Here is a 23,195-nt window from a genome sequence, read left to right as displayed (position 1 = left end):
GCATGGGGGGGTGCAGATCGCAGAAGGGGAGCGGAGGACCCCTCAGGGGCTCCTGTAGCTCCGGGGCCCTCGGGCCAGTGCCCAACCTGGCCACCCTTTAGAACCGGCCCTGCCCATTCTGTTGGAAATAGGATGCTCGACTAGGTGGACCTTTGGCCTGATCCTGGAGGTAGCAGCACTGCGAAGAGAGCACCTTGTACTTTCTTCAGCTAGACCACTGCCCATGCTCTGTCCTTGAGCAACCAGACTTAGCTTCTGTTGCTCATGCTCTGATCCTTTCTATGTTAGACTACCATAATACTTGCATACCCTTTGGAAACTGCAATTGTTCAAGGCTGCCAGTTTTTTTGACTGGAGCGGGCAATTAGCACCCATCATTCCAAATTTATATCATCTGCACTGGCCTCTCTTTAATTCTAGTTTCTATTGTAAGTGTGGATCTTGACCTCTTAAAAGCCTAAAAACTCTGGAGTAAGAGTATCTTCAAGATCACCTCTACCCCAAGAGTCTTCTGGGCTCCTCAAATGATCTATAGAGGTGCTGCACCATGTTCTGAAGTGTGGCAGGTGGGCAAGAGGAACGGGGACTTTTATGTGTTGGCGTGAAGACAGTGGTATCCCCTGGTAAAGGAAGCTTCTCCAGCCTCATCGCTGCTCATCGTTTGAAGCAAATGCCTCTTCTTCATATTTTTTTTTTTGTGGACTCTTTACAGTGCCACTTTTAACATTGTGTCTTTAATTGTTGCCATTTTTATTCAGAACTTGATTTTACTGCTGGTTTTTTGCTAAATTATTGTGGAAATAATTGTGTGGTTTTTAAAAATTCTTTATATGTGTTTTTAGCCACCTTGGATAGCTGTTCAGGAAGATAGGGTAATTATTTTTAAAAAATAATCAATCAAAACATTTCTTCCACATCAATGAAGCCACTCAGGCACTGGAACATAGGAAGCTGCCCTAGTATAAGTCAGGTCAGTGGTCCATAGAGTTCAGTATTGCCTACACTGACTGGCAGCATCTCTCCTAGATTTCAGGCACGGGGTATTCCTCAGCCCAGGTGCTGAGGGACTGAACCAGTGACCTTTTGCATGCAAAACAGATGTTCAGTGGATTGTGTAAATGATTTCCAGGAAAAGAGCCACACTGGTCTGCTGTAGTTTGAAGAGGCTTTTTCGTGTTCTGTATTTACCTAAGGCTGCTGTCATGCAGCAGTTCTCTTGGCCACCGACAGCATGATGACAGACTTCTGAGAGGTGCTGGGATAGCGGAGGGGGGAGGCAGAGGCAGGAAGGTGTAAAGGGAGGAGTGTCTTTGGCCGAGGGGTAAACGGAGGGGTGGATGGCAAGGGAGTAGGTGGGGTTGGTAAGCAAAATAAAAAATTTTGGAAGCAGAAGAGAGGCATCTGATCTCCCCCACCCCCAAATACAGAGCTCCAGGGAAGTAATTCTCTCTGTTACAGGGAGACAAGGTATTCCTCACTGGTGTTTCTGAAGATGGCTTAAGTTGCAGTCCAAACTCCATGATACCCATCACTAAATGCTTGAGATGTAGATACCGTATAAAAGAACACTTTGGGAAAAGTTAAACCCACAGCTTGAGCTGAAAGGGGTATCTTCGTCTCTTCTGTAACATCTGGTGGAAGGATGCCTTATGCCATAGGAAGCTGCCTTATGCTGAGGTGGACCATAGATCCACCGGTATTGTTTACACAGCCTGGCTGTGCCTCTTGGCCGTTTCAGGCAAGGAGTTTTTTTTCTCAGCCCTACCTGGAGATGCCGGGGATTGAACTTGGGGCCTTGTGGATGCAAAGCAGCGGTTGTACCACTGCGCGACAGTCCTTCCCCTGACATCCCTTAAAAACGATACTGTTCAGACAGGACTTTGGAACTTGAATTTTCTTTTTACCAACCAGTTTACTGATACGTTTTGCTGACATTATTGTAGCGTTGTGTTTTTATGTTGTGCACCATCTTGTTATGTTTTCTATGGAAGTCTATAAATATTTCAATAAAATCAGCAACTGTGAGAATGTCTCGTGCTTGCCTGGATCAAAAGATGCGTGTAGAAACCTCTAACTTTTGCATGGCTGGAAGGTAGCCTTCTGTGCAGTTTAAGAATCGCATGTGTTGCTCCACCCACTTTTGCTTCTGACCACACCCATCACTGGCATGTGGCCCCTGGAAGGTTTTCCCATGCGACAATGTGGCCCTCAAGCTGGAAAAGATTCCCCACATACTTTAAAAGGTGGGGTATAAACAAAAATGTAATACATAAATAAATATCGGCACCAGGTCAAGACTTTCCTCTTCTCCCAGGCTTTTCAGCATGTGTTTTTTTTAAAAAAAAAAATAATTTTTTAAAAATTGTGTTTTTAAATTGTTTTTTGTGTTTTAAAATTTCTATATTGTTTTTTATTGCTGTAAACCGCCCAGAGAGCTTTGGCTATGGGACGGTATATAAATGTAATAAATAAATAAATAACCTTTTTCTCCCTATCCAACTGTCATAACTGCTTTGGAACGCTCCTGTCCATCACATGAAGGTCCTCGCAGACTTTCTAAAAGAGCTTGGGCACCGCGAATCCTTTTCTCGCTTTTTATGTCATCACTGCCACCACCTGGTGCCCATGCTGGGCTGGGCTCCCGTGTGACTTGGCTTCGATACAGTCCCATCACAGTGTGGTTGGTGGTAACAATGGGTCATAGACTATACATACATGCACACACACTATCCCATTCACAGGGGGACACAAATACACAGGAAAGTTGACGGGCGATTAGCAAGCCTTTTTTACACCACCATCAATCCATCAAGTGTTGAATGTGAAATTGATCCAAGGGGGATTAAACTGCCTTTGGCACCTTCCTCTTTCTGCCTCGGTGTAGCTCAGTCAGGATCCAGCTGGGGCTCTTGCCACCCTGGCCTCCTTTGGGAGGAAGGGCAGGATATAAATTCAGGTAGTAATAATAACAGGACCAGGAACCACCCTAGTCGTACATGAGAGCTGCTGTCCAGAGTGTCTTCCTGTCTGGGAAGAGTTCTCAGGGTCTGGCTAACAATCTAAAAGGAATATTTTTTAAATTTTTATTATTTTATTATTTGTTCTTTTCTGCCCTGGGCTCCTTCAGAAGGGCGGCATGTAAGTTTTAATTATAATAACAATAATTAATAATCAATGATGACAAGGAAAATTCCTGCCAAAAAAGTGGGATTCCTTTGATTCACTGCAGCAGGACCACGGTATCCCGGAAAAGGGCACTTTCACCAGTCTCTGCCTTGCCGCTTTAAAAAGAGAAAGGGAGCCTAATCAATTTCCCACATATGAACATAATCAATTTCATACATATGAACATAATCAATTTCACACATAAGAACAATCAATTTCATACATATGAACATAATCAACTTCTCACATATGAATATAATCAATTTCATACATATGAACATTATCAATTTCACACATAAGAACATAATCAGTTTCACACATAAGAACATAAGAAGGGCCTGCTGGATCAGGCCACTGGCCCATCTAGTCCAGCATCCTGTTCTCACAGTGGCCAGCCATACACCCATAGGAAGCCCATAGAACATTGCTATGTGTCCTGTTCAGAGTGGGATTCATGAGGCTGAGATGCTGGTGCAATTAAATCTTGTTTTATTAAAGTAATGGATACATCAAAGGCGATGCGCTTCACAGAAACCTCTAAGCTAGCTCACTAGAATTCTCTAATGGCACTCTAGACATGCTCTGCAACATGTGAAGGAAGTTGACTCAGCAGCTCAAGCCAGAGAGCTGCAGTCTTAAGTAGGGAAAGTTTTCGATCGTAATTTCTGACTCCTTCGCAAGTCCTGCCTCTGTCCCATCCGCTTCTCGCAGCATCGAGAGCGGGGTGACAGGGGGCGCGCTTCCAATGGCTCATCAGAAAGAACCATCTCCTTAGCGACCGGCTCGAGGTCATGGGGTGGTGATGTGCTTGAAGCATCCCAAGAGCTGCTTGGTAAAGGGGGAGTCAACGCGCACTCCAAAATGGGTAGATGGTTCTCCTCCAACTCTGCAGGACAAAAACTGCAGGGGCATGTTCCACCCCCATCAGGAGACCTCTTCCCACGTATACCCCATGAGACTGGAGGAAGCTCTCAGCCTGTAGGAAGATCAAGTAATAGAGACCATGTAATCTGGGCCTCACTTTGCACTTGGGTTGTCTGGATCAGCACCATGTATGGTTCTGAAGGGTTATAAAGCAGTGGTGAACCTCCAGCCTAATTAAGCCTGGCAGGGGTCCTCATTTAGCTCACAATGCCATTTTCCCCAAACCATGCCCACCTGCCCCACACCTAATGTCATGTATGATGACAAGTGTGGGGCAAGTAAAGACATGGACTGTTAAGATGCAATCAGGAACAGAAAGTGTGCTCCTGATTGTTCCTCAGCAAGCAGGGCTTGCTGATAGCGAGCCCCGCTGGGATTGACTGCACTAGGACAGCGCGCCTTCAAACAAGCTTGCTCTCAGCACCAGTGGTTACTCGCAGGTGGTAGCTCCGCCACCTCTCAAAACTGGCCTGGTAGCTAGATCCAGTACCCTATCCTGGCTACAAAGCTATAGCAAACTGATTGTTTAAAAGTACTGAGAATACCTTTGCCATGATGTCAATTTTCCCCCCATTCCAGATGGGCAGATTTAGAAGGCGCATCACTCACCAAGTACCTTTTGTTGATACGGAAAGCTGAGAGTTAGGCACACAATAGCGGCTGGGAAGAGTGAGCAGATTTTTCCTTTGCCTAGTTGTCAATCATGTTATCTATAAATGTGGAATTTAGGCTTTTCAGTTCGTTTTCATTTGTAATATTTTTATTACCTGATGTTCAGGGTATAATTTGTTTAGTCGTTTACTATGTTTTACAATGTGGAATTTCCCTTGTATTTTTGTAGCTGATTTTTATGTTTAATGCTTATTTTGATACTAAACAGGATGCTCTATTTGATTGTTAATTGTGTTTTATAGCATGTGGACATTTTTTGACGTTTTTGGTATTTGTCTTTCATTTAAGACGAGTACCCTCATACCTGGCATTGCTGGGGACAAGAAACTCCCAGTTTTGTGCAGATTTGAAATCAGTGGTTAAAATCAGTGCAGGTTAGAAAGGCTCAGTCTGCCAACTTGATTCAAAATGGCATCCACTAGCATCCAAGCCTAGACAGATACCTGCTCCTTGATCTCAGGAGCCATCATGCAAACTTTGGTTATGATATCTTAAGATGTTATTAGATGTTCAATAGTTTTATTGCTTGTGTGTTTGCCATGCTGGGTTTCTTTGGGAGGAAGTGGGACATGATTATGATTACTATTATTGTTGTTATGTGACTTCAAGTCAATTACGACTTATGGCGACCCTATGAATCAATGACTTCCAAGGGCATCTGTTATGAACCACCCTGTTTAGATCTTGTAAGTTCAGGTCCCTGGCTTCCTTTATGGCATCAATCCATCTCTTGTTTGGCCTTCCTCTTTTTCTACTCCCTTCTGTTTTACCCAGCATTATTGTCTTTTCTAGTGAATCCTGATGATGATAATGTACTGCCTTCAAGTCGATCCCGACTTATGGCGACCGTATGAATAGGGTTTTCATGGTAAGTGGTATTCAGAGGTGGTTTACCATTGCCTCCCTCTGAGGTTGAGAGGCAGTGACTGGCCCAAGGTCACCCAGTGAGCTTCATGGCTGTGGGGGGATTTGAATCCTGGTCTCCCAGGTCATATTAAACCTTCTCCTGCTGTTGTCCTCCAGCAACTAGTATTAATTAGCTTACTATTTGTTCAGTGAAGTTCAGGCAAACTAAAATTTCCATGATTCTGTGGTGGGATTCATGTGCTTCAAATGTGTGTTGAATGTACTATAAATGAATGGTGTGGATTTGCCCTAGGTATGATGTGCATTCAAGGGTGAATTGCAAAGAACAATTTTAAAAGGGGGAGCTCATTGGTAGGGCATATGCTTTGCATGCAAGGTCCAAAATTCAATTCCTGGAAAACACTATTGCCTGGAATCTTGGAGCGCCAATGCTAGTCCATGTCATGAGTACTGAGCTAGATGGTGCAAAATGGCCTGAGTCAGTATAAGGCAGATTCCTTGATTCCTAAAAGTGGGAAGAGACTCAAGGGCCATAGTGACTCCAACGTTTATTTATGTATTTTTATTTACAACATTTATATACCGCTTTATTGTAAAAAATCTCAAAGCGGTTTACAGAAAGAATTAAAACAATAAAATTATTGGCGAAAGCGTTAAGGACAGATATTTAAAAACATTCAAAATAATAAAACCAACAATGAGTTAAAAACAGATTTAAAAACACAATAGCTTCTACATGCCTGGAGAGGCTTGCCTCAAGAAAACTGATTTTAGCAGGTGCTGAAAAGAGGCGTCTGCCTAATGTCAATAGGCAAGGAGTTCCAAAGTGTAGGTGCTGCCACTTTACAGGACTGATTTCTTACAAGAGCAGAACAAGTACTATGTGGCACCCATAACATAGAAAGCACAGCTTGAACTTGGCCTGGTAGCAAATCAACAACCAATGCAGATTTCAGAGCAGAGGTGTAATGTGCTGATAGGATCTCACTCATGTCAGCAATTGTGCTGCAGCATTCTGCATTAACTGCAGTCCCCAGGTCAGGTTGTGCTGCATGGGGATTTCTGTGACCTTGGCTGACTGGCTGCTAGGATTTTTTTAGTTTGGGTTTTTGGTTACGAATCCTGACTGGTTGTGGGATACTGAGTTTTCTGCCTTACTCATAAGAATCTTGTTGTGGTTGGTATGGTATTGCATTTAGGAAAGTGTTACTGCCTTTTGTGTTGTTGTTTTTTCTATTTGCATTTCACTTACCTTTAACCTCACTCCGTTACAGCCATAGAAGCAACAGCAGTGGTTCCATGTGCTCAGGTCAACCCCCTTAAACCCACTGATGATGCACCTTGTCGGTTGCATGACAGTTTGTTTCTTGCCGAATAATGGTAAAAGAGAATTCACATATTTGGAAGTGTGGCTACAACTGTTGTTCCCAAGCTGCTGCCTATGAAAGTAGACCAAACCATGTGTGTTTTCTCTCTGTCCATTATTACTCACTGGAATTGGGTTGGCTGTCAAAGTGAGTTTATAGCAGCCCACAGGATAGACAGAATGGGTAGAGAATCTTATTACTCTTACTCATTTCTCAGACCTCTTTCTGAAGGGTCAAATCTATTAAGAATTTTGGAGCAGCCATGTTAAAAGATAGGGGCAGGGCACTGCAGGCAGGGGGTTGCCAACCCTGCTTGGATATGGATGTCTTTGCAGAGGATCCCTAGTCAAGGTTTGCCAACAGCACCATCCAAACTATATCTACTCAGAAGTAAGTCCTGTTCAGTTCTATGGGGCTTAGTCCCTTAGTACGTGTGTTTAGAATTGCAGCCTTTGGGGGCATCCATCTTTACTCCCGAATGCTCCCATCTAACATCTCCACAACACTAGGCTCCTTTCTTCCTACAATGGCCTTCTGGTGACTGGCCTGGCCTGGGGCACTTAAACCCTTCTTGCTGAAAGCAAATGGGCTAGATTAAATGTTCCCTACCCGGGCTCCATATTTTAGCTAAGATTTCTATCTTAATTTCCAATCAGAGAAATGTTTTTTCCCCTTGTATGCTCTAAACAATTGTGATTGATGCTTAATGTATCATGCTTAATGACAGCACTAGGGCCCATCCCTATGACATCACTCAGGTGTACCCTCTGACATCACTCAGCAGTACCCCCTCTGGCCCGCCCCTGAAATTTCAGGGTTTGGGATGCTTCTGACCTGGCAACCCTAATTCCCACCTTCCATTGTTCTTAGCAGATGAGGGACACCACAGTTGTCCTGGAAAAATGAAGAATTGTAGTCTGCTTGCCTGCTGCATCTGCAGAATCTAGCAGTTTAGAAACCTGCACGTTCCCATTTGATGGACACATGCAGCTCCACCCCTTGCCCATAGACTTTCTGGTTTAGTCAGCAAGGAGAAGCAGCTTTCATCTCAGTTGCCTCTTTCTCAGGATACGTGTCTTAAGTGGTGAATGCAATGGGAGGGTCTGCCTGTCATCATGGAGGATGGAATAAAAGGGTTTGATTCCCCCAAACACTTCCTCCCCTGAACAGATACAAGATATAAAAGCAAACCTCTCTGTAGAAAAGGCAGTGATACTAGCATTTGCAATTTTCGGCCCTGCATCCACCTTGTTAAATGGTGCTTACTCCTAAGTAAAGTTGCATTGGAATGCTGCCTCACTCACCCTGTTGCCTGACAGGGCCTCTGTTCAGCAATTCAGAAAAGGCTAAAAAGTAGTTTTTGATACATACCCTTCTTCAAAATGACTGGCAGGCATCTCTCCACCAAAGATCACCCTACTTCCATCTCCCCAGGGATGGAGATGTGTGTGTGTGTGTGTGTGTGCACGTATACCTACACACATGTATATATATACATACACACACAGGCGCTCCCTCTCTCTGCGCATATATTCAATGCAGTGGGGGGGTGTAACCTTCCCCCCCCCTTAAGACTAATAGGAATGGAACAGCTACCCTGTCTAACGCTGCCACAGCTTGCCAGGTCTCTAGAATTCACTGCATTTTTATTTTCTTTTTAAAAAAAGAGGTGCCAGCACCCAGGTCTCCACCATGTTCCAGCCTTTATCGTAGAAGGCTGCATTTCCCCTTTGTCTGATCAGATATGTGAGAATCGGTGTACTAAAGACACTTCTTACATGCTCAGACATGCTCCCTTTAGATAAGATGATTGACAGAACTGATAATATTGAAATCTTGATTTCTATCTGTGTTAAAAGTGGTATGATTTTTATAGTGCTGCATTGACTTGTTTTATGTTTGTTGTGTTTGTATTGTTTTGACATTGATTGTGCATTTTTATTGTTTTTCCTATGTTTGTAAGCTGCCCTGAACTCCGTTTTTAACAGTGGAAAGGCAGGATATCAATCCTCTTAATAAATACATATTCCATAATAGGCATTTAAGGTTGAAAATGAAGGATTTTTTTAAATCTTCAAATCCTTCCCCCGTTTTTGGTGGTAATTGCTAGGCACAAAACAAAACTGGACAATGCAACTTTTAATATGATTAATTTGCCTAACCAGGACATGATTTGCATAATATGCAAATTACACAACTAATTTATAATTTGCATAATATGCAAATCAGCCTGCCTGGATTTGTGGAATTGGAATATGGCAACCCTAGGCTAAAGCAATTTGAATAGTCGGAATATGGTGGGATTTGGCATTGTTGTTCATAGGGGCAAACAGAAAAGAGGTAAGATCAGAGCAGAGGTTGGTCTGCAAAAGCTAGTCCTACTCAGAGTAGACCCATTGCAGTTAACAGACATAACTAACTTAGGTTCATTCATTAATTTCAGCGGGTCCACTCTTGAGGAAAATTTAGCTGAAAGCAACCCAGTCCAGGATTAATCTAAAACTATGCTTGTGTCATTGAATCTTGCCTGGAAAGCAAAATTATTTGCATGCTTATTCACATGTAGGTCCAAAATGAGGCTTAAATCCCAGGGAAGTGGGTATCTGATTCCTAAAAGACAGAGATATGGTTTGCTGTTTGGTCTTCAAAGGGTTACAATGAAGCTAAGGAGATGGATTCCTAGAGAGGAAGGCAATAGGAGGTCCTCCAGAGCAAGTGCCCTCCTCATCCCGCCTTGCAGAGAAGCTGGGAGTTGATGCAGGGAGCTAGGGCAAAGAGGCCAGACCGGCTTCATGCTGCTACCCAGAGCCAGAACCGCTTGGATCAGGAGCTGAAGATTTTGCCCACCTCTGGTCAGCCCTCTTGGCCTTGGCCTCCTCGCTCATTTGACCACCCTTTGCCTGAAGGCAGAGTCTGGCAGAAGAGGATATCCTCTACCCAAGTTGGAAGAAGGCGACTTGGCTGGCCTGGAAGTTAGAAGAGCCCCAAGTACTGCCCCAGATCCGTGGGGAATTCTGGGAAAGAACCATGCAGAAGATCCTGGGTGAGGAGGACCCCATCTGCTCAGATGTCCAGCTCCAGCGGTTCAGGCAGTTCCGCTACCAGGAGGCCGAGGGACCCCGAAAGGTTTGCACCCGACTCCACCATCTGTGCCATCAGTGGCTGAAGCCAGACACACACACAAAGACTCAGATCCTGGACTTTGTGGTCCTGGAGCAATTCTTGGCTGTCCTTCCCGCGGAGACGGAGAGCTGGGTCAGAGGACATGGAGCGGAGATCAGTTGTGAGGCCCTGGCCCCTGCGGAAAGTTTCCACCTGGGCCAGGCAGAAGACCCAAAGCAGGAACAGCAGCAGGTGAGAGACAGTTTCATCCTGGGATTTCCCAGGGCCGGAGAACAATGGCAGCTGCTGCGTTTTGGAACGGATGTAGCTTAAAAGGAAAAAGGGCCGTAGCTCAGTGGTAGGGGATCTGCTCTGCATGCAGAAGGGCCCAGGATCAATCCTCAGTGGGCATCTCCAGGTAATGGGAATGTCCCCTGTCTGAAACCCTGGAGAGCTGTTGCCAGTTAGTGTAGGCAATATAGAGCCAGATGGACCAAAGGTCTGACTGGAGATAAGGCATTTTCCTATGCAGGGGGGGGGGGCAACTGTGCAATTTCAAGTCCTGTGAGGCCTCATTCACACCTGATATTTGTTCCACTTTTATTCCGCTTTAAATAGTCATGGCGTCCCCCAGAGAATCCTGGGAACTGTAGTTTGTGAACGGTGCTAAGTGTTATTTGTTGTTCTTATGTGCTTTCAAGTCAGTTACGACTTATTGAAACTTTATTTTTACCCTGCCCTTATGGCGACCCAATAAATCAGCTACCTCCAAGAGCATCTGTCATGAACCACCCTGTTCAGATCTTGTAAGTTCAGGTCTGTGGCTTCCTTTAAGAAAGTGGAGTCCCTCAAGGATCGGTATTGGGACCTGTACTTTTCAACTTGTTCATTAATGACCTAGAATTAGGAGTGAGCAGTGAAGTGGCCAAGTTTGCTGACAACACTAAATTGTTCAGGGTTGTTAAAACAAAAAGGGATTGCGAAGAGCTCCAAAAAGACCTCTCCAAACTGAGTGAATGGGCGGAAAAATGGCAAATGCAATTCAATATAAACAAGTGTAAAATTATGCATATTGGAGCAAAAAATCTGCATTTCACATATACGCTCATGGGGTCTGAACTGGCGGTGACCGACCAGGAGAGAGACCTCGGGGTTGTAGTGGACAGCACGATGAAAATGTCGACCCAGTGTGCGGCAGCTGTGAAAAAGGCAAATTCCATGCTAGCAATAATTAGGAAAGGTATTGAAAATAAAACAGCCGATATCATAATGCCGTTGTATAAATCTATGGTGCGGCCGCATTTGGAATACTGTGTACAGTTCTGGTCGCCTCATCTCAAAAAGGATATTATAGAGTTGGAAAAGGTTCAGAAGAGGGCAACCAGAATGATCAAGGGGATGGAGCGACTCCCTTACGAGGAAAGGTTGCAGCATTTGGGGCTTTTTAGTTTAGAGAAAAGGCGGGTCAGAGGAGACATGATAGAAGCGTATAAAATTATGCATGGCATTGAGAAAGTGGATAGAGAAAAGTTCTTCTCCCTCTCTCATAATACTAGAACTCATGGACATTCAAAGAAGCTGAATGTTGGAAGATTCAGGACAGACAAAAGGAAGTACTTCTTTACTCAGCGCATAGTTAAACTATGGAATTTGCTCCCACAAGATGCAGTAATGGCCACCAGCTTGGATGGCTTTAAAAGAAGATTAGACAAATTCGTGGAGGACAGGGCTATCAATGGCTACTAGCCATGATGGCTGTGCTCTGCCACCCTAGTCAGAGGCAGCATGCTTCTGAAAACCAGTTGCCGGAAGCCTCAGGAGGGGAGAGTGTCCTGCTTGCGGGCTTCCCCCAGGCACCTGGTTGGCCACTGTGAGAACAGGATGCTGGACTAGATGGGCCACTGGCCTGATCCAGCAGGCTCTTCTTATGTTCTTATGTTCTTATGTTCTTAATCCATCTCTTGTTTGGCCTTGCTCTTTTTCTACTCCCTGCTGTTTTTCCAAGCATTATTGTCTTTTCTAGTGAATCACATCTTCTCATTATGTGTCCAAAGTAGGATAACCTTTTATCATACTTTTGCCGCCCTGGGGTCCTGCTGGGAGGAGGGGCAAAATATAAATCTAATAAATAAATAAATAAAATAGAATAAATAAAATCTCAGTTTCATCATTCTTTGTTTGGATATATTCATAGGGTTTTCATGGTAAAAGGTATTCAGAGGTTGCCATCCTCTAAGCTTACAGCACTGAGTGATCTCCCATCCAAGTGCTAACCAGGCCTAACCCTGCTTAGCTTCCGAGATCAAACAAGATCAGGCGTGTTTAGGGTAGTATGGCCATAGGTGCCTGTTCCCCCCACAGTACAATTGCCAGTTCTCTGGGAAGAGGGACCGACTGTTAAACCACTCTGAAAATTGTGTTTCTTTGAGGGGAATTTGGGCCTCCCAAAAACTCTCAACAACCTTCGCAAACTACTTTTCCCAGGATTTTTTGGGGGAAGGCGCTACTGTTTAAAGTGGGATAACAGTGGAATAAGTGTCTGGTGAGAATGTGACCTTATTCAAGTGCAGTTTCAGCACACCTGCACATTTTTTCTTGTGCCCATGTCTGCTTTTCCTATACCAACCCCACCCCACAGCCATCCCCACCCCACTTCTGCCTTTTGCTGCAGAGTTTCTTCTCGCCCCCTTCCCTTGTGCATTTGTGTGAAGGGGATCTGCAGAGGAGGGTGGATGGAAATCGAAGCTGTTTGGAGCAAGTGGACAGAGGAGAAGTCTTTCTCCCTCGCTGCTAACACTAGAACTCCGGAACATATAACGAAGCTGAATGTTGGAAGATTCAGGACAGACGCAAGAAAGTCCTTCTTCAGACAGCGCATAGTTAAAGTATGGAATTCGCTCTACAAGAGGCAGGATGGCCACCAACTTGGATGGCTTTATATAGAGAGAAAAGAGAGAGGTGGAATAGTTTTGTGTCTACTGTGATTCCATAATTGCATATTATGAAAATAATTTATCCACATGTAAAATATTACTACTTACTGTTTAAACGGCGACAGTATGTTAACACAAAAAAGCTGTTAAAGGATCATGTGACGCACTGTGGGAGGCTGTGTGGATCCAGAATTGGCCTCCACAGTCACTTATCTTGGAAGACAATCTTACTCAGGCACGAGTGATCGCCAATGAATGAATGAATGAATGATCCCTTAGAAACGTCTGGAAACTGTTTATGTAATTATTTTTTTATTTGGGGAGGGGAATTGCATGTGCAAATGAATCAGTCAATCAATCCTGCCTCAAGGTCAATCACAGAACATCTTTGTGGCTTTTCAGGGCAAGGTATCATCCCCTCTCATTTCAACAGTCTTTGCCTTCGGGCAGAATCTGACAGAAGACGAAAGTGGTTGTTTGGCCATGTTGGAAGCTGGCTGGCATCACGAATTGAAGTTGGAAGGCCAAGAATTGCCTGGACCTGAAGCAGTAAAAGACCCTTGTCCTATTCAGGCTGGGGAATTCTGGGAAAGAACTGTGTGCAAGATCCAGGGTGAGGAGGACACCCTCAGCTCAGATGTCCAGCACCAGGATTTCAGGCAGTTCTGCTACCAGGGGGCCAAGGGCCCTCATGAGCTTTGCAGCCGACTCCACCATCTTTGCCGTCGGTGGCTGAAGCCAGAGCGACACACGAAGAATCAGATCCTGGACTTAGTGATTCTGGAACAGTTCCTGGCTGTCCTTCCAGTGGAGATAGAGAAATGGGTCAGCGAATGTGGAGTGCAGACCACTTCCCAGGTGGTGGCCCTGGCTGAAGGTTTCCTCCTGAGCCAGGCAGAGGAGAAGAAGCAGGAAGAGCAGCAGGTGAGAGAGTTTAATCTTGATGGTGCCTAGGGGTTGAGAACAGTGGTGAATGATGGGCCCTAGCGGGGTACACGTATGTCCTGTTTTCCTAATGTGCTGCTTCAGTGCGCTTATTCGTTTTTCTTGTGCGTGTACATGCTTTCGGGCACCCTGTATTTCGCTCCCACAAGAGGCGGCGATGGTCACTGACTTGGATGGCTTAAAAAGACAATTAAGACAAATGCATAGAGGATAAGGCTATCTATGGCAACTAGCCACAATGGCTGTGTTCTGCGTCCACTGTCGGAGGCAGTAAATGCCTCTGAATGCCAGCCACTGGCTTCCCATTGAGGCACACTGAACACAAGCACTTAAACAGGGGTCAGGGGGAGAGATATTTTTCTGGGAGAGGGTCTAGCATTTAGCCCATTCTGCCATCTGTTTTAGTCTGAAAATGACATTTGCAAAAGGTCTTACAAACCAGTTGAGAAGTGCTCCTGATGGATTCACTTATTCGTTTAGACAAATATTTGTATGCCGCAATTTCATTAAAAAAAAATAAAGGTGACTCACACAGAAATATAGTGGAAATTCAGAAGTGCGGGGTCCCTTCATGTTAATTACAGTCACATCCCCACTTTTTTGCTACAGGATTGAGAATGAGACCGTTGTTAATTCCTTCTCTCAGAACAACTGACTCCCTAGGAGTCAATCAGCACGAAAGGGGAGAGTGTTAGTTCCTGAGAAGAGTCTTCTCGGTGGCTGACTCACCTCCTTTCATTCTAATGGGCTCCAATCAGCAGCAAAGGACAAGGAAGCATGTGAGAAGACTCTTCTCAATGGTTAACACATTCCCCTTTCTTGCTGATTGGTTCATAGGATGATGAAGACATAGGGACCCTGCTCCCAAAAAAGTAAGGGGTCTAAGACTCCCTGAGACTCTGGATGACTACACCCCTGGATTTACAACATTTATAATACAATAAAACACACACAGACACAAGTTAAAACAGATCACCAGCTGACTATTTTGAGCTTGAAAACCTTTCTGGAGATGTTTTTGCCAGGGCTGATTACTTAAGATACCAATTTTAAAAAACCGATAATTGCAGTGTTATTTATTTATTTAGTTATGTCATTATTTATTAACATATTTACATACTGTTTTTTCATTTTTAAAAAAATCAAAGCAGCTTACAACAGATAAAAACTGTACCATAACAACCATAAAAAATACAATAAAAACAAAGGTCTTAATTGTCTGCATAAGTCTGGTGGGGCAGAGAGGTTTTCAGCAGGGGGGTTAACCGTTAAAGCAGAAGGCACCTGCAGAGAACTGGGCCAGTCACGCTGAAGGCTCGATATCGTGCCTATGTTAAGTGAGCCTCGCCAACCCAGAGGACGACCAATGCTGTTTCTACAGAGGATTTTAGGGATCGAGCTGGGATATAAGGGTTCAGGGTCCCTAAAATACCCTGGACCTACGTTGAAGCGTGTTTACCGCCATCTTTAACTGAAAAGGTTCTCACAGTGGCCTGTAGATCAATTAAAAGAAGACAACTTCAGCTCTCAGGCTTTCAGTCTAAGAGACATGATGAAGAAAGGGATGGGGAACACTGCTGGGCTGTGATCCTTCCACTCGTGGTAAGGAGTATTTGCAGTGAGAATCACCTGCCCACACCCACAAGCCGCAACCGCCTGGCCTGGCTGGAAACGTCACCCAAGGGCAATGATCCTTACGGAACTGTGACTCCTGTGAGGACCCCAAGCGCTGGAGAAAGCCAAGGGGTCGAGAGAAGATAGAACGCCTGTGAGACTTCCAAAAGAAGGCCAGGTTTTATCAACTTTCTTTCTTGGTAAACCTTTCCTTGCTCAGGTTTCAGGGGAGGACTGCAATGAGATGGACATTGCGATAGGGTAGTTGGATGGCTGTGCTGTTAAATATTCCAAGAAAACTAAATAAATGGGGGGGGGGAGAGAGAGAGAGAGAGAGAGAGAGAGAAGAGTGAGGGCTCATAATGGTACTGAAGATCATTCTTTAACAAATAGTATTAGTTCTTGTGTAACTCACTAAAAAGCCCAATGCCTTTTGCTTGATGAGACACCCTTCTTCAGTGCCCGGAGCACAAGGTTTGTCCTGTCAATGCGACAGCTCTCAAAGAGATTCCCCCACCCTCTTATTTTTCTCCCTCTCTTCAGTAGCCTTCTGGGCCCACCATTCTGGAGCCTGAATGAGACAACACAGCAGCGGTTAACACAAAGCTCATTCTTTGTTGTCAGGGGAAGCACAGCCCAAACTGGAAGAGCCTCCTGTGGCTGGGAAGACTTCTGAAGATATCCTGAAACTCCCTTCCCAATAATCATTTTTTTTGGGAGATCATCCAAGAAGGGGATAGGCCGCATCCCGGCAAGGTCATATGATGGACCATCCCTTTCCTTCTCCCGCATTTCTCTCTCTCTCTGAGAATCTCAGTGGTGCTTTAACAATCAGTCCTTCTTCCCAAGGAATTCTGGGAATCGTAACTCTGAGGGGAATAAGCGGGTCTCCTAACAACCTTCAGCACCCTGAACAAATACAACTCCCAGATTCTTTGGGAGAAGAAACTAGGACTGTTGAAAATGTTATCGTAGTGCTTTAAATATATGATGTGTTCTATATGTGCTCTTGGAGGTCTCCGATTCATGGGGTTGCCATAAGTCATAACTGACTTGAAGGCACATAACAACAAGCGGATGTGTTCTAGGTATTTGTTGTCGGGGAAGCTCAGTCCCACAGGGGGATCCTAAAAATCCCCACATCATCTAAGGAGGAGATGGTCTACTACTCGCCCACATCTAGTCTTGTCTCCCATTCCTTTCTAACCTCTCTCTCTCTCTCTCTCTCTCTCTGTGCTGCCTGGGATCCTCACTGATCTTTCAGAAGCTCGGCAAGTTTTCAGATGTGGCCACAGAAATCCCTGAGGCAGAGAAAGCTCCTTGGATGCTGGAAATATCATCTCTACCTCATGATGGAGTGAAAGCAGTTTCTGTACAACCGGGTCAGGTAAGGGGGAGCGATCACTGGAGACGGCCTGGGTGCCTCTGTGCCCTGAACATCTCCCTGGAAGAATCTGCCTTTCCCTTTCCTTCGGTCAAAGTTTCCCACTAGCGGATGCCTCTTACGAAGGCTCAAATCCTACAGGGCAGCCTCACCGTAATTGTCTTTTCTGAATTTGGTGATCATGGGAGGAGCTGTTTCATTAAGTGTGACAGGGAGATATTCTCTTCTCTCCCAGGATCTGGTGAGCTTTGAGGAGGTGGCTGTGCATTTCACCGAGGAGGAGTGGGCCCTGCTGGATCCGGACCAAAAGGCCCTGCACAGGGAAGTCATGGAGGAGAATCGGGGGATTGTGGCCTCTCTAGGTGAGACTTCCTCTTTGTCGCACTTCATAAGATCCATTTACAAGTTCTAACAAATTTTTGGAGCCTTCTCTTCTGCGCTCTTGCTACATTTCATCAACCAGAGTCTTCCTCTTCTAGCCCAGCTGGCTTGATAGGTTGCCACACAGAGGAGGGCTGGGATCTTTTCTCGATCATCCCAGAGTGCAGGACACGGAATAATAGGCTCAACATACAGGAAGACAGATTTCAAGTGAACATCAGGAAAAACCTCTTAACAGTTAGAGCAGTATGACAATGGAAACAGTTACCTAGGGAGGTGGTGGGCTCTCCAACTCTGGAGGCATTCAAGAGTCAGCTGGAGAGCCACCTGTCGGGGATGCTTTAATTTGGATTCCTGCATTAAGCAGAGGGGTGGACTTGATGGCCTTAGAGGCCCCTTCCAACTCTACTATTCTGTGATTCCCAGGAATCTTATGGGTGGCAGGCCTTTGTCAAAGCTACAGCAAATGGTGTCAGGTGTGGATGTCAGAGGCTGCTTCCTTCCTTGCATCTGGAGAGAGGGGGGTGATGCTTCAGGGCTGCAATCTCATATGTATGCTTAAAAACGTTAGAAGTGCCCTGTTTTTGTTCAGGCCAAAGGTCCATCTTGCCTAGCATTGTAATGCATCCCACCCTGACCAACCAGGTGCCTCTTGGAAGCTCATAAGGAGGGCACGTGTTCGTTAGCTCCCTTCCATAGTTGCTTCTGAGCAGGTGGAATTTCAAGAGATATTGAACACGGAGGTTCTAATAGAATGCAGCTTACCTGCATAGGATGGCACTCTTAATAGGGCTCTGCTGTCACTGTGCTAGATCACAGATGAGGAGCTTCTTCTGGGAGGAAGGTTGGGGTATAAATTTAATAAAGAAAATAATAAATAATAAAATAAGCTTACTAGGGCGTTCTGATTCTTATAGAGTTAGACTGTTGGTCCACTAAGCTCGGCATTGTTTATGTTGGTTGGCAGGGGTCTCCTAGCCACGCACCAAGCGTTTGGCATGCAACATGTGTACTTTATCAAAGAGACACGGACTTCTCCTCTGTGACTACTTTATTATTTATTTATTTATTACATTTATACCCTGCCTTTCTTTTCATGATAGAAACCCAAGGCGGCTTACATATGGTTCCCAGGCGGTCTCCCATCCAGGCACTGACCAGACTTGACCCTGCTTAGCTTCTCATGTGCCTTCAGACCATAGCCTGGGACTTTATTATTTATTTATTAAATTTCTGTCCCGCCTTTCCTCCCAGAAGGATCCTAGAGTGGCAAACAAGAGCCAAAACGTCTTTAAAACATCATAAAAATGAATCCTCTTGAAAACATTAAAAAAATCTTTAAAAAGCAAACCCATCTTAAAAGCAATTCCAACTCAGACGCAGACTGGGATAAGGTCTCTACTTAAAAGGCTTGTTGGAAGAGGAAGGTCTTCAGTAGGCACTGAACAGATAACAGAGATGGTGCCTGTCTAATATTTAAGGGGAGGGAATTCCACAGGGTAGGTGCCACAACACTAAAGGCCCACTTCCTATATTGTGAGGTATGGACTTCCTGATAAGATGGTATCTGCAGGAGGCCCTCACCTACAGAGCGCAGTGATTGACTGGGTGTATAAGGGGTAAGACCGTCTTTCAGGTATTCTTGCTACCATTTCAAACCCAGCTGGGCAAGCAGTGATCCCATTCCATTGCCAGACGGATGGTGAAAAGCCAGAGGCAGCCTGTGTGTTGTGGGATGAAGCTGACTTCCTTTTTTTAATTGCTTTTTTTAAAATAACGCTTAAATGAAGAAAGCAAATAAAGGTGAAAGAAAAAAAACCATCAGTGCAGCCATCTTATTTTAAATATATAAATCGATGTGTCATCCAAATATCCAGATAGGTATCCAGACAAAATTGATGTTTAAAGAAATGTGTTCAAATGTAGCCAGTGCAGTGAAATCCTCAGACCATTGTGTAAGAGGCAGTGGGTGTTTGTCCTTCCATGATCAAAGTAAAAGTTTCTTGGTGACCTGAAAGGCTTGCAAAATCTGCTTTTGTTGCCCTGCCTTTAATCCCCAAACGACAGGATGATAGTTTAAAAATACATGGGCATCTGCAAATATCAAGGATTTCTGCAGTACAAAATTGATATCGACAATAACTTCAGACCAAAAAGAATTTGTCACTGGACATGACGCATACCTTCCTGAAACACACAGGCATCCGTTTACCTGGATGGGGATGGGCCAAGGTGGCAGTGAAGTTGAGGTTGTTCACAGGGACCAGTAGTAGTGCCAGATTGGCTCCGCTGGTATGCCCATGCAATCCTGACCGCACCACCTGCCCTGTCTCATCAAGGTATGCTGCAGCAATGCTGGTGTAAGGAGGGCAGCTAATGTGAAAGGCTAAGACAGGGAGGGGTTCCTCCAGATGTTGATGCACTACAATTCTGATCATCCTGGATCATTTTCTCTGGTGGCTGGGGCTGATAGGAGTTGTATTCCAACCACATGTGGAGGGTCACAGTTTTCCCATCCCGGACTGGCTTAAGAGATACTGACTGGTCTAAGGCAGTGTACTTCAGCCCTGGATCTCCAGATGTTGGTGGACTACAACTCCCATCATCCCTGACCATTGACCATGCTGTCTGGGGGTGATGAGGGTTGTAATCCAACAACATCTGGAGACCCAAGGTTGAAGAACAGTGGTCTAAGGTCACCCTTCATAGTCAGAAGCTCAGTCCCAGTCTCCACAGTCTCAGTCCTTTTACACAATACCAGTTCTAGTTAATGCTAATCAACATAGCTTCTCCTTTTACGTTCTGTTTCTTGATAACAGCTACTTGTGTATGTTCATTGATGTCAGGCTCCCTTTCCCTCTTCGGTTCTCACCAATTGCATCTCTCTTTTTCCAGGAGCTGATGGGCAGAAAAGTGAGAATGAAGAACCATGCAGGGTGTTGGAAAGAAATGGACATAAAGAGGAGGAAGAGCAGAGAAGAAAAACTGAAGTAGGACAGAGCAAGTCCTCTGCTTCTCAGGGGGATGACATCTTTGAAATCCCAGTCCAAGAAAACACAGTCAAAGGAGAGGAAAGGAATCAGTGCCTTGTGTGTGGGAAGACCTTCAGTTCCAAGTCGAGCCTCATTGCTCATTGGGAGATCCACACCAAGGAAAAACAATTTAAATGCTCAGAGTGTAAGAAGAGCTTCTGTAATAAATCAGCCCTGAAAAAGTACCTGAGAATCCACACAGTGGAGAAACCATTTAAATGCTTGGAGTGTGGAAAGGGCTTTAACAGGCAAGACGCCCTTATGTTACATCAAAAAATTCATACAGGAGAGAAATCGTATGAATGCTTACAATGTGGAAAGCAATTTATTCACAGCAAAAGCCTCACTTACCATGAACGACTTCATACAGGAGTGAAGCCATATATATGTTTGGAATGTGGAAATAGCTTCAGTAGAAGCAGCAGCCTTACTTCACATCAGAGAATTCATACAGGGGAGAAACCATTTAAATGCCTGGCATGTGGAAAAAGCTTTAGTTTGACCTCAAGCCTCACTTCTCATCAAAGAATTCACACAGGAGAGAAACCGTATTCGTGCTTTGAGTGTGGAAAGAAATTTAGTGACTGCTCAACTCTTACTTCACATGAAAGAATTCACACAGGAGAGAAACCATTTAAATGCTTGGAGTGTGGAAAAACCTTCAGTAGAAGCACCAACCTAAATTCACATCAAAGAATGCACACAGGAGAGAAACCATATAAATGCTTGGAGTGTGGAAACAGCTTCACTAGGAGTACCAGCCTTACTTCACATCAAAGAATTCACACAGGGGAGAAACCATTTAAATGCTTGGAGTGTGGGAAGAGCTTCAGTCAGAGCTCAAGCCTCACTTCTCATCAAAGAACTCATGCAGGGGAGAAACCATATACGTGCTTCGAATGTGAAAAGAGATTCAGCACTAAAAAAATCCTTGCTTTACACAAACGACTTCACACAGGGGAGAAACCATTTAAATGCTCAGAGTGTGGAAAGAGTTTTAATAGGAGAGATGCCCTCCTTTCACATCAAAAGATTCACACAGGGGAAAAATTATATAAATGCTTAGAATGTGATAAGAGCTTCATTTTGACCAAATATCTCAATAAACATCAAAGAATGCACACAGGAGAGAAACCATATAAATGCTTGGAGTGTGGGAAAAGGTTTATTGATAGCAAAAGTCTCTCTTACCATCAGCAACTTCACACAGGAGTGAAACCATACAAATGCTTGGAATGTGGAAAGAGCTTCCATCAGAGTTCAGACCTTACGTCCCACCAAAGAATTCACACAGGGGAGAAACCATATAACTGCCTGATGTGTGGAAAGAGCTTCCGTTGGACTAACTCCCTTACTTTACATCAAAGGATTCACACAAGAGAGAAACCACTTAAATCAACGCAGGGTGGAAAGACCTTCTGCTTAAAATGTGGAAAGAGCTTTAGTCATAGCAAATCCCTCACTTCCCATCTTCACACAGAAGAGATCACATAACTTGCCACTAAAGAATTTGGAGAAGGGAAAAAATGTAAATGCCTGTAGTGTAGAAAGGACTCTGCTCAGAAGACAAACCTCCCTAGACATCAAAGAACCCACACAGTTGAGAAGCCATAATGGTACATGTAGAGTAGAACGAGCTTCAATCACAACACAATTCTGAAGTCAAATTGGGAGTAGATGCTGGTGAATGTACTGAATCTTAATCCAGACAAGCTGGTGCTGCTATTAAGAACATATGAAGAGTCCTGCTGGATCAGATCAAGGCCCCTTCCTAATCCAGCATCCTGTTCTGACAGTGGCAAACCAAATGCCTATGGGAAGCCCACAAGCAAAACCTTGAGTGCCAGATCAACTGGTATTCAGAGGAATACTGCCTCTGACACTGGAGGGAGAGGCCATGCAGATGTCCCTCCACAGTGCCATCGTTCCTGATCTCTGTCGTATCTGAGTACTTACCAGCCTTCAAATCTGAGTACCTGCCCATTTTTATTTTCTTTTAAGAGGATGAGGCAGGCTGCAACCTTGGATTGCTTCCCCTAGAACCTTTTTTTTTATTCTCCATAACCCCGGATTGTCCTGAGCATGCAGATATCTCCTCCTTGTTCCGTGGTGGCTCTGTTTTGGCTTTAATGCTATCTGCACAGGGTCACCAAGTTCGCTGTTAGGAGATATAATATTGACTGTGTGCTATTGAGAACACTGTCAACAGCTCTGCTCACCCCATCTCAAAACAGATATGGTGTAGATGGGAAATGAGCAGAAATGACTAAAAGGAGTGTTGGGAGTAAAGCACCAGTGCTTGCAACAAGTAACCTTAACCAGTGGCAGCGGGGGGAGAGGGTGATAGACAGAAAGACAACCTATTTTTCCCTCGCTGATTCCTTCTTTAAAAACCACTTGTTGATTGCTTTTCTCAGGCTTTACTTCCTTCCTCCTGCATCTTGTTAGTGTTCGTGTGTGTACTTGTTAACCTGCTGACTCCATAATGGCCACATGTATGTTTATACTCAGAATGGCGTTATTTCCCAGGAGTAATAAACTTCTTTATTCTTATTCTTTCAACCACCAGCATTACAAGACTACTCATTTCTGCCCTCCGCTCCAATACATACCAAACTCCATTTGGAAGTGGGTGGGGCAGAGCACCTTCCCAAGTGGGGAAACTGCGGCTCTCCAGGTGATATCGGCCGCATTCACCCCAGACATTTATTCCACTATTATTCCACTTTAAACAGTCACGGCTTTTCTCAAAGAATCCTGGGAAGTGCAGTTTGTGAAGGATACTGAAAGCTGTTAGAAGGCTCCTCTT

General features: G+C 44.6%; 1 protein-coding gene across 3 annotated transcripts; it reads left to right on the top strand.

The window, feature by feature from the left end:
* The first annotated feature begins 9,740 nt into the window (after positions 1-9,740).
* Positions 9,741-22,924, top strand: LOC133381355 (zinc finger protein 883-like). 3 transcript variants are annotated; one of them, XM_061620384.1, is made up of 5 exons: positions 9,741-10,349; positions 13,433-13,954; positions 16,857-16,976; positions 17,209-17,335; positions 20,250-22,924. In XM_061620384.1, exons 1-5 carry the CDS (start codon positions 10,023-10,025, stop codon positions 21,878-21,880), a joined length of 2,727 nt encoding a protein of 908 aa, XP_061476368.1. In that variant the 5' UTR covers positions 9,741-10,022; the 3' UTR covers positions 21,881-22,924. The 3 variants fall into 3 exon arrangements, with proteins under 3 accessions (XP_061476368.1, XP_061476367.1, XP_061476369.1); XM_061620383.1 differs by having other exon boundaries at positions 16,854-16,976; XM_061620385.1 differs by lacking the exon at positions 13,433-13,954 and having other exon boundaries at positions 16,854-16,976.
* Positions 22,925-23,195: the final 271 nt, after the last annotated feature.

Source organism: Rhineura floridana, chromosome 3 (assembly GCF_030035675.1).
Source record: "Rhineura floridana isolate rRhiFlo1 chromosome 3, rRhiFlo1.hap2, whole genome shotgun sequence".
In the NCBI taxonomy this organism is placed as follows: Eukaryota; Metazoa; Chordata; class Lepidosauria; order Squamata; family Rhineuridae; genus Rhineura; species Rhineura floridana.
Note: the sequence above shows the minus strand (reverse complement) of the source record. Positions and strands in the feature narration are given on the sequence as shown.

What these genes read in the sequence shown, in the direction of transcription:
- LOC133381355 (XM_061620383.1), top strand. Translation starts at nt 10,023, where the DNA reads ATGCAGAAGATCCTGGGTGAGGAGGACCCCATCTGCTCAGATGTCCAG. An exon ending in CAAAGCAGGAACAGCAGCAG is followed by an intron (nt 10,350 to 13,432) that starts GTGAGAGACAGT and finishes GTGGCTTTTCAG; the next exon opens with GGCAAGGTATCATCCCCTCT. An exon ending in AGAAGCAGGAAGAGCAGCAG is followed by an intron (nt 13,955 to 16,853) that starts GTGAGAGAGTTT and finishes CTGATCTTTCAG; the next exon opens with AAGCTCGGCAAGTTTTCAGA.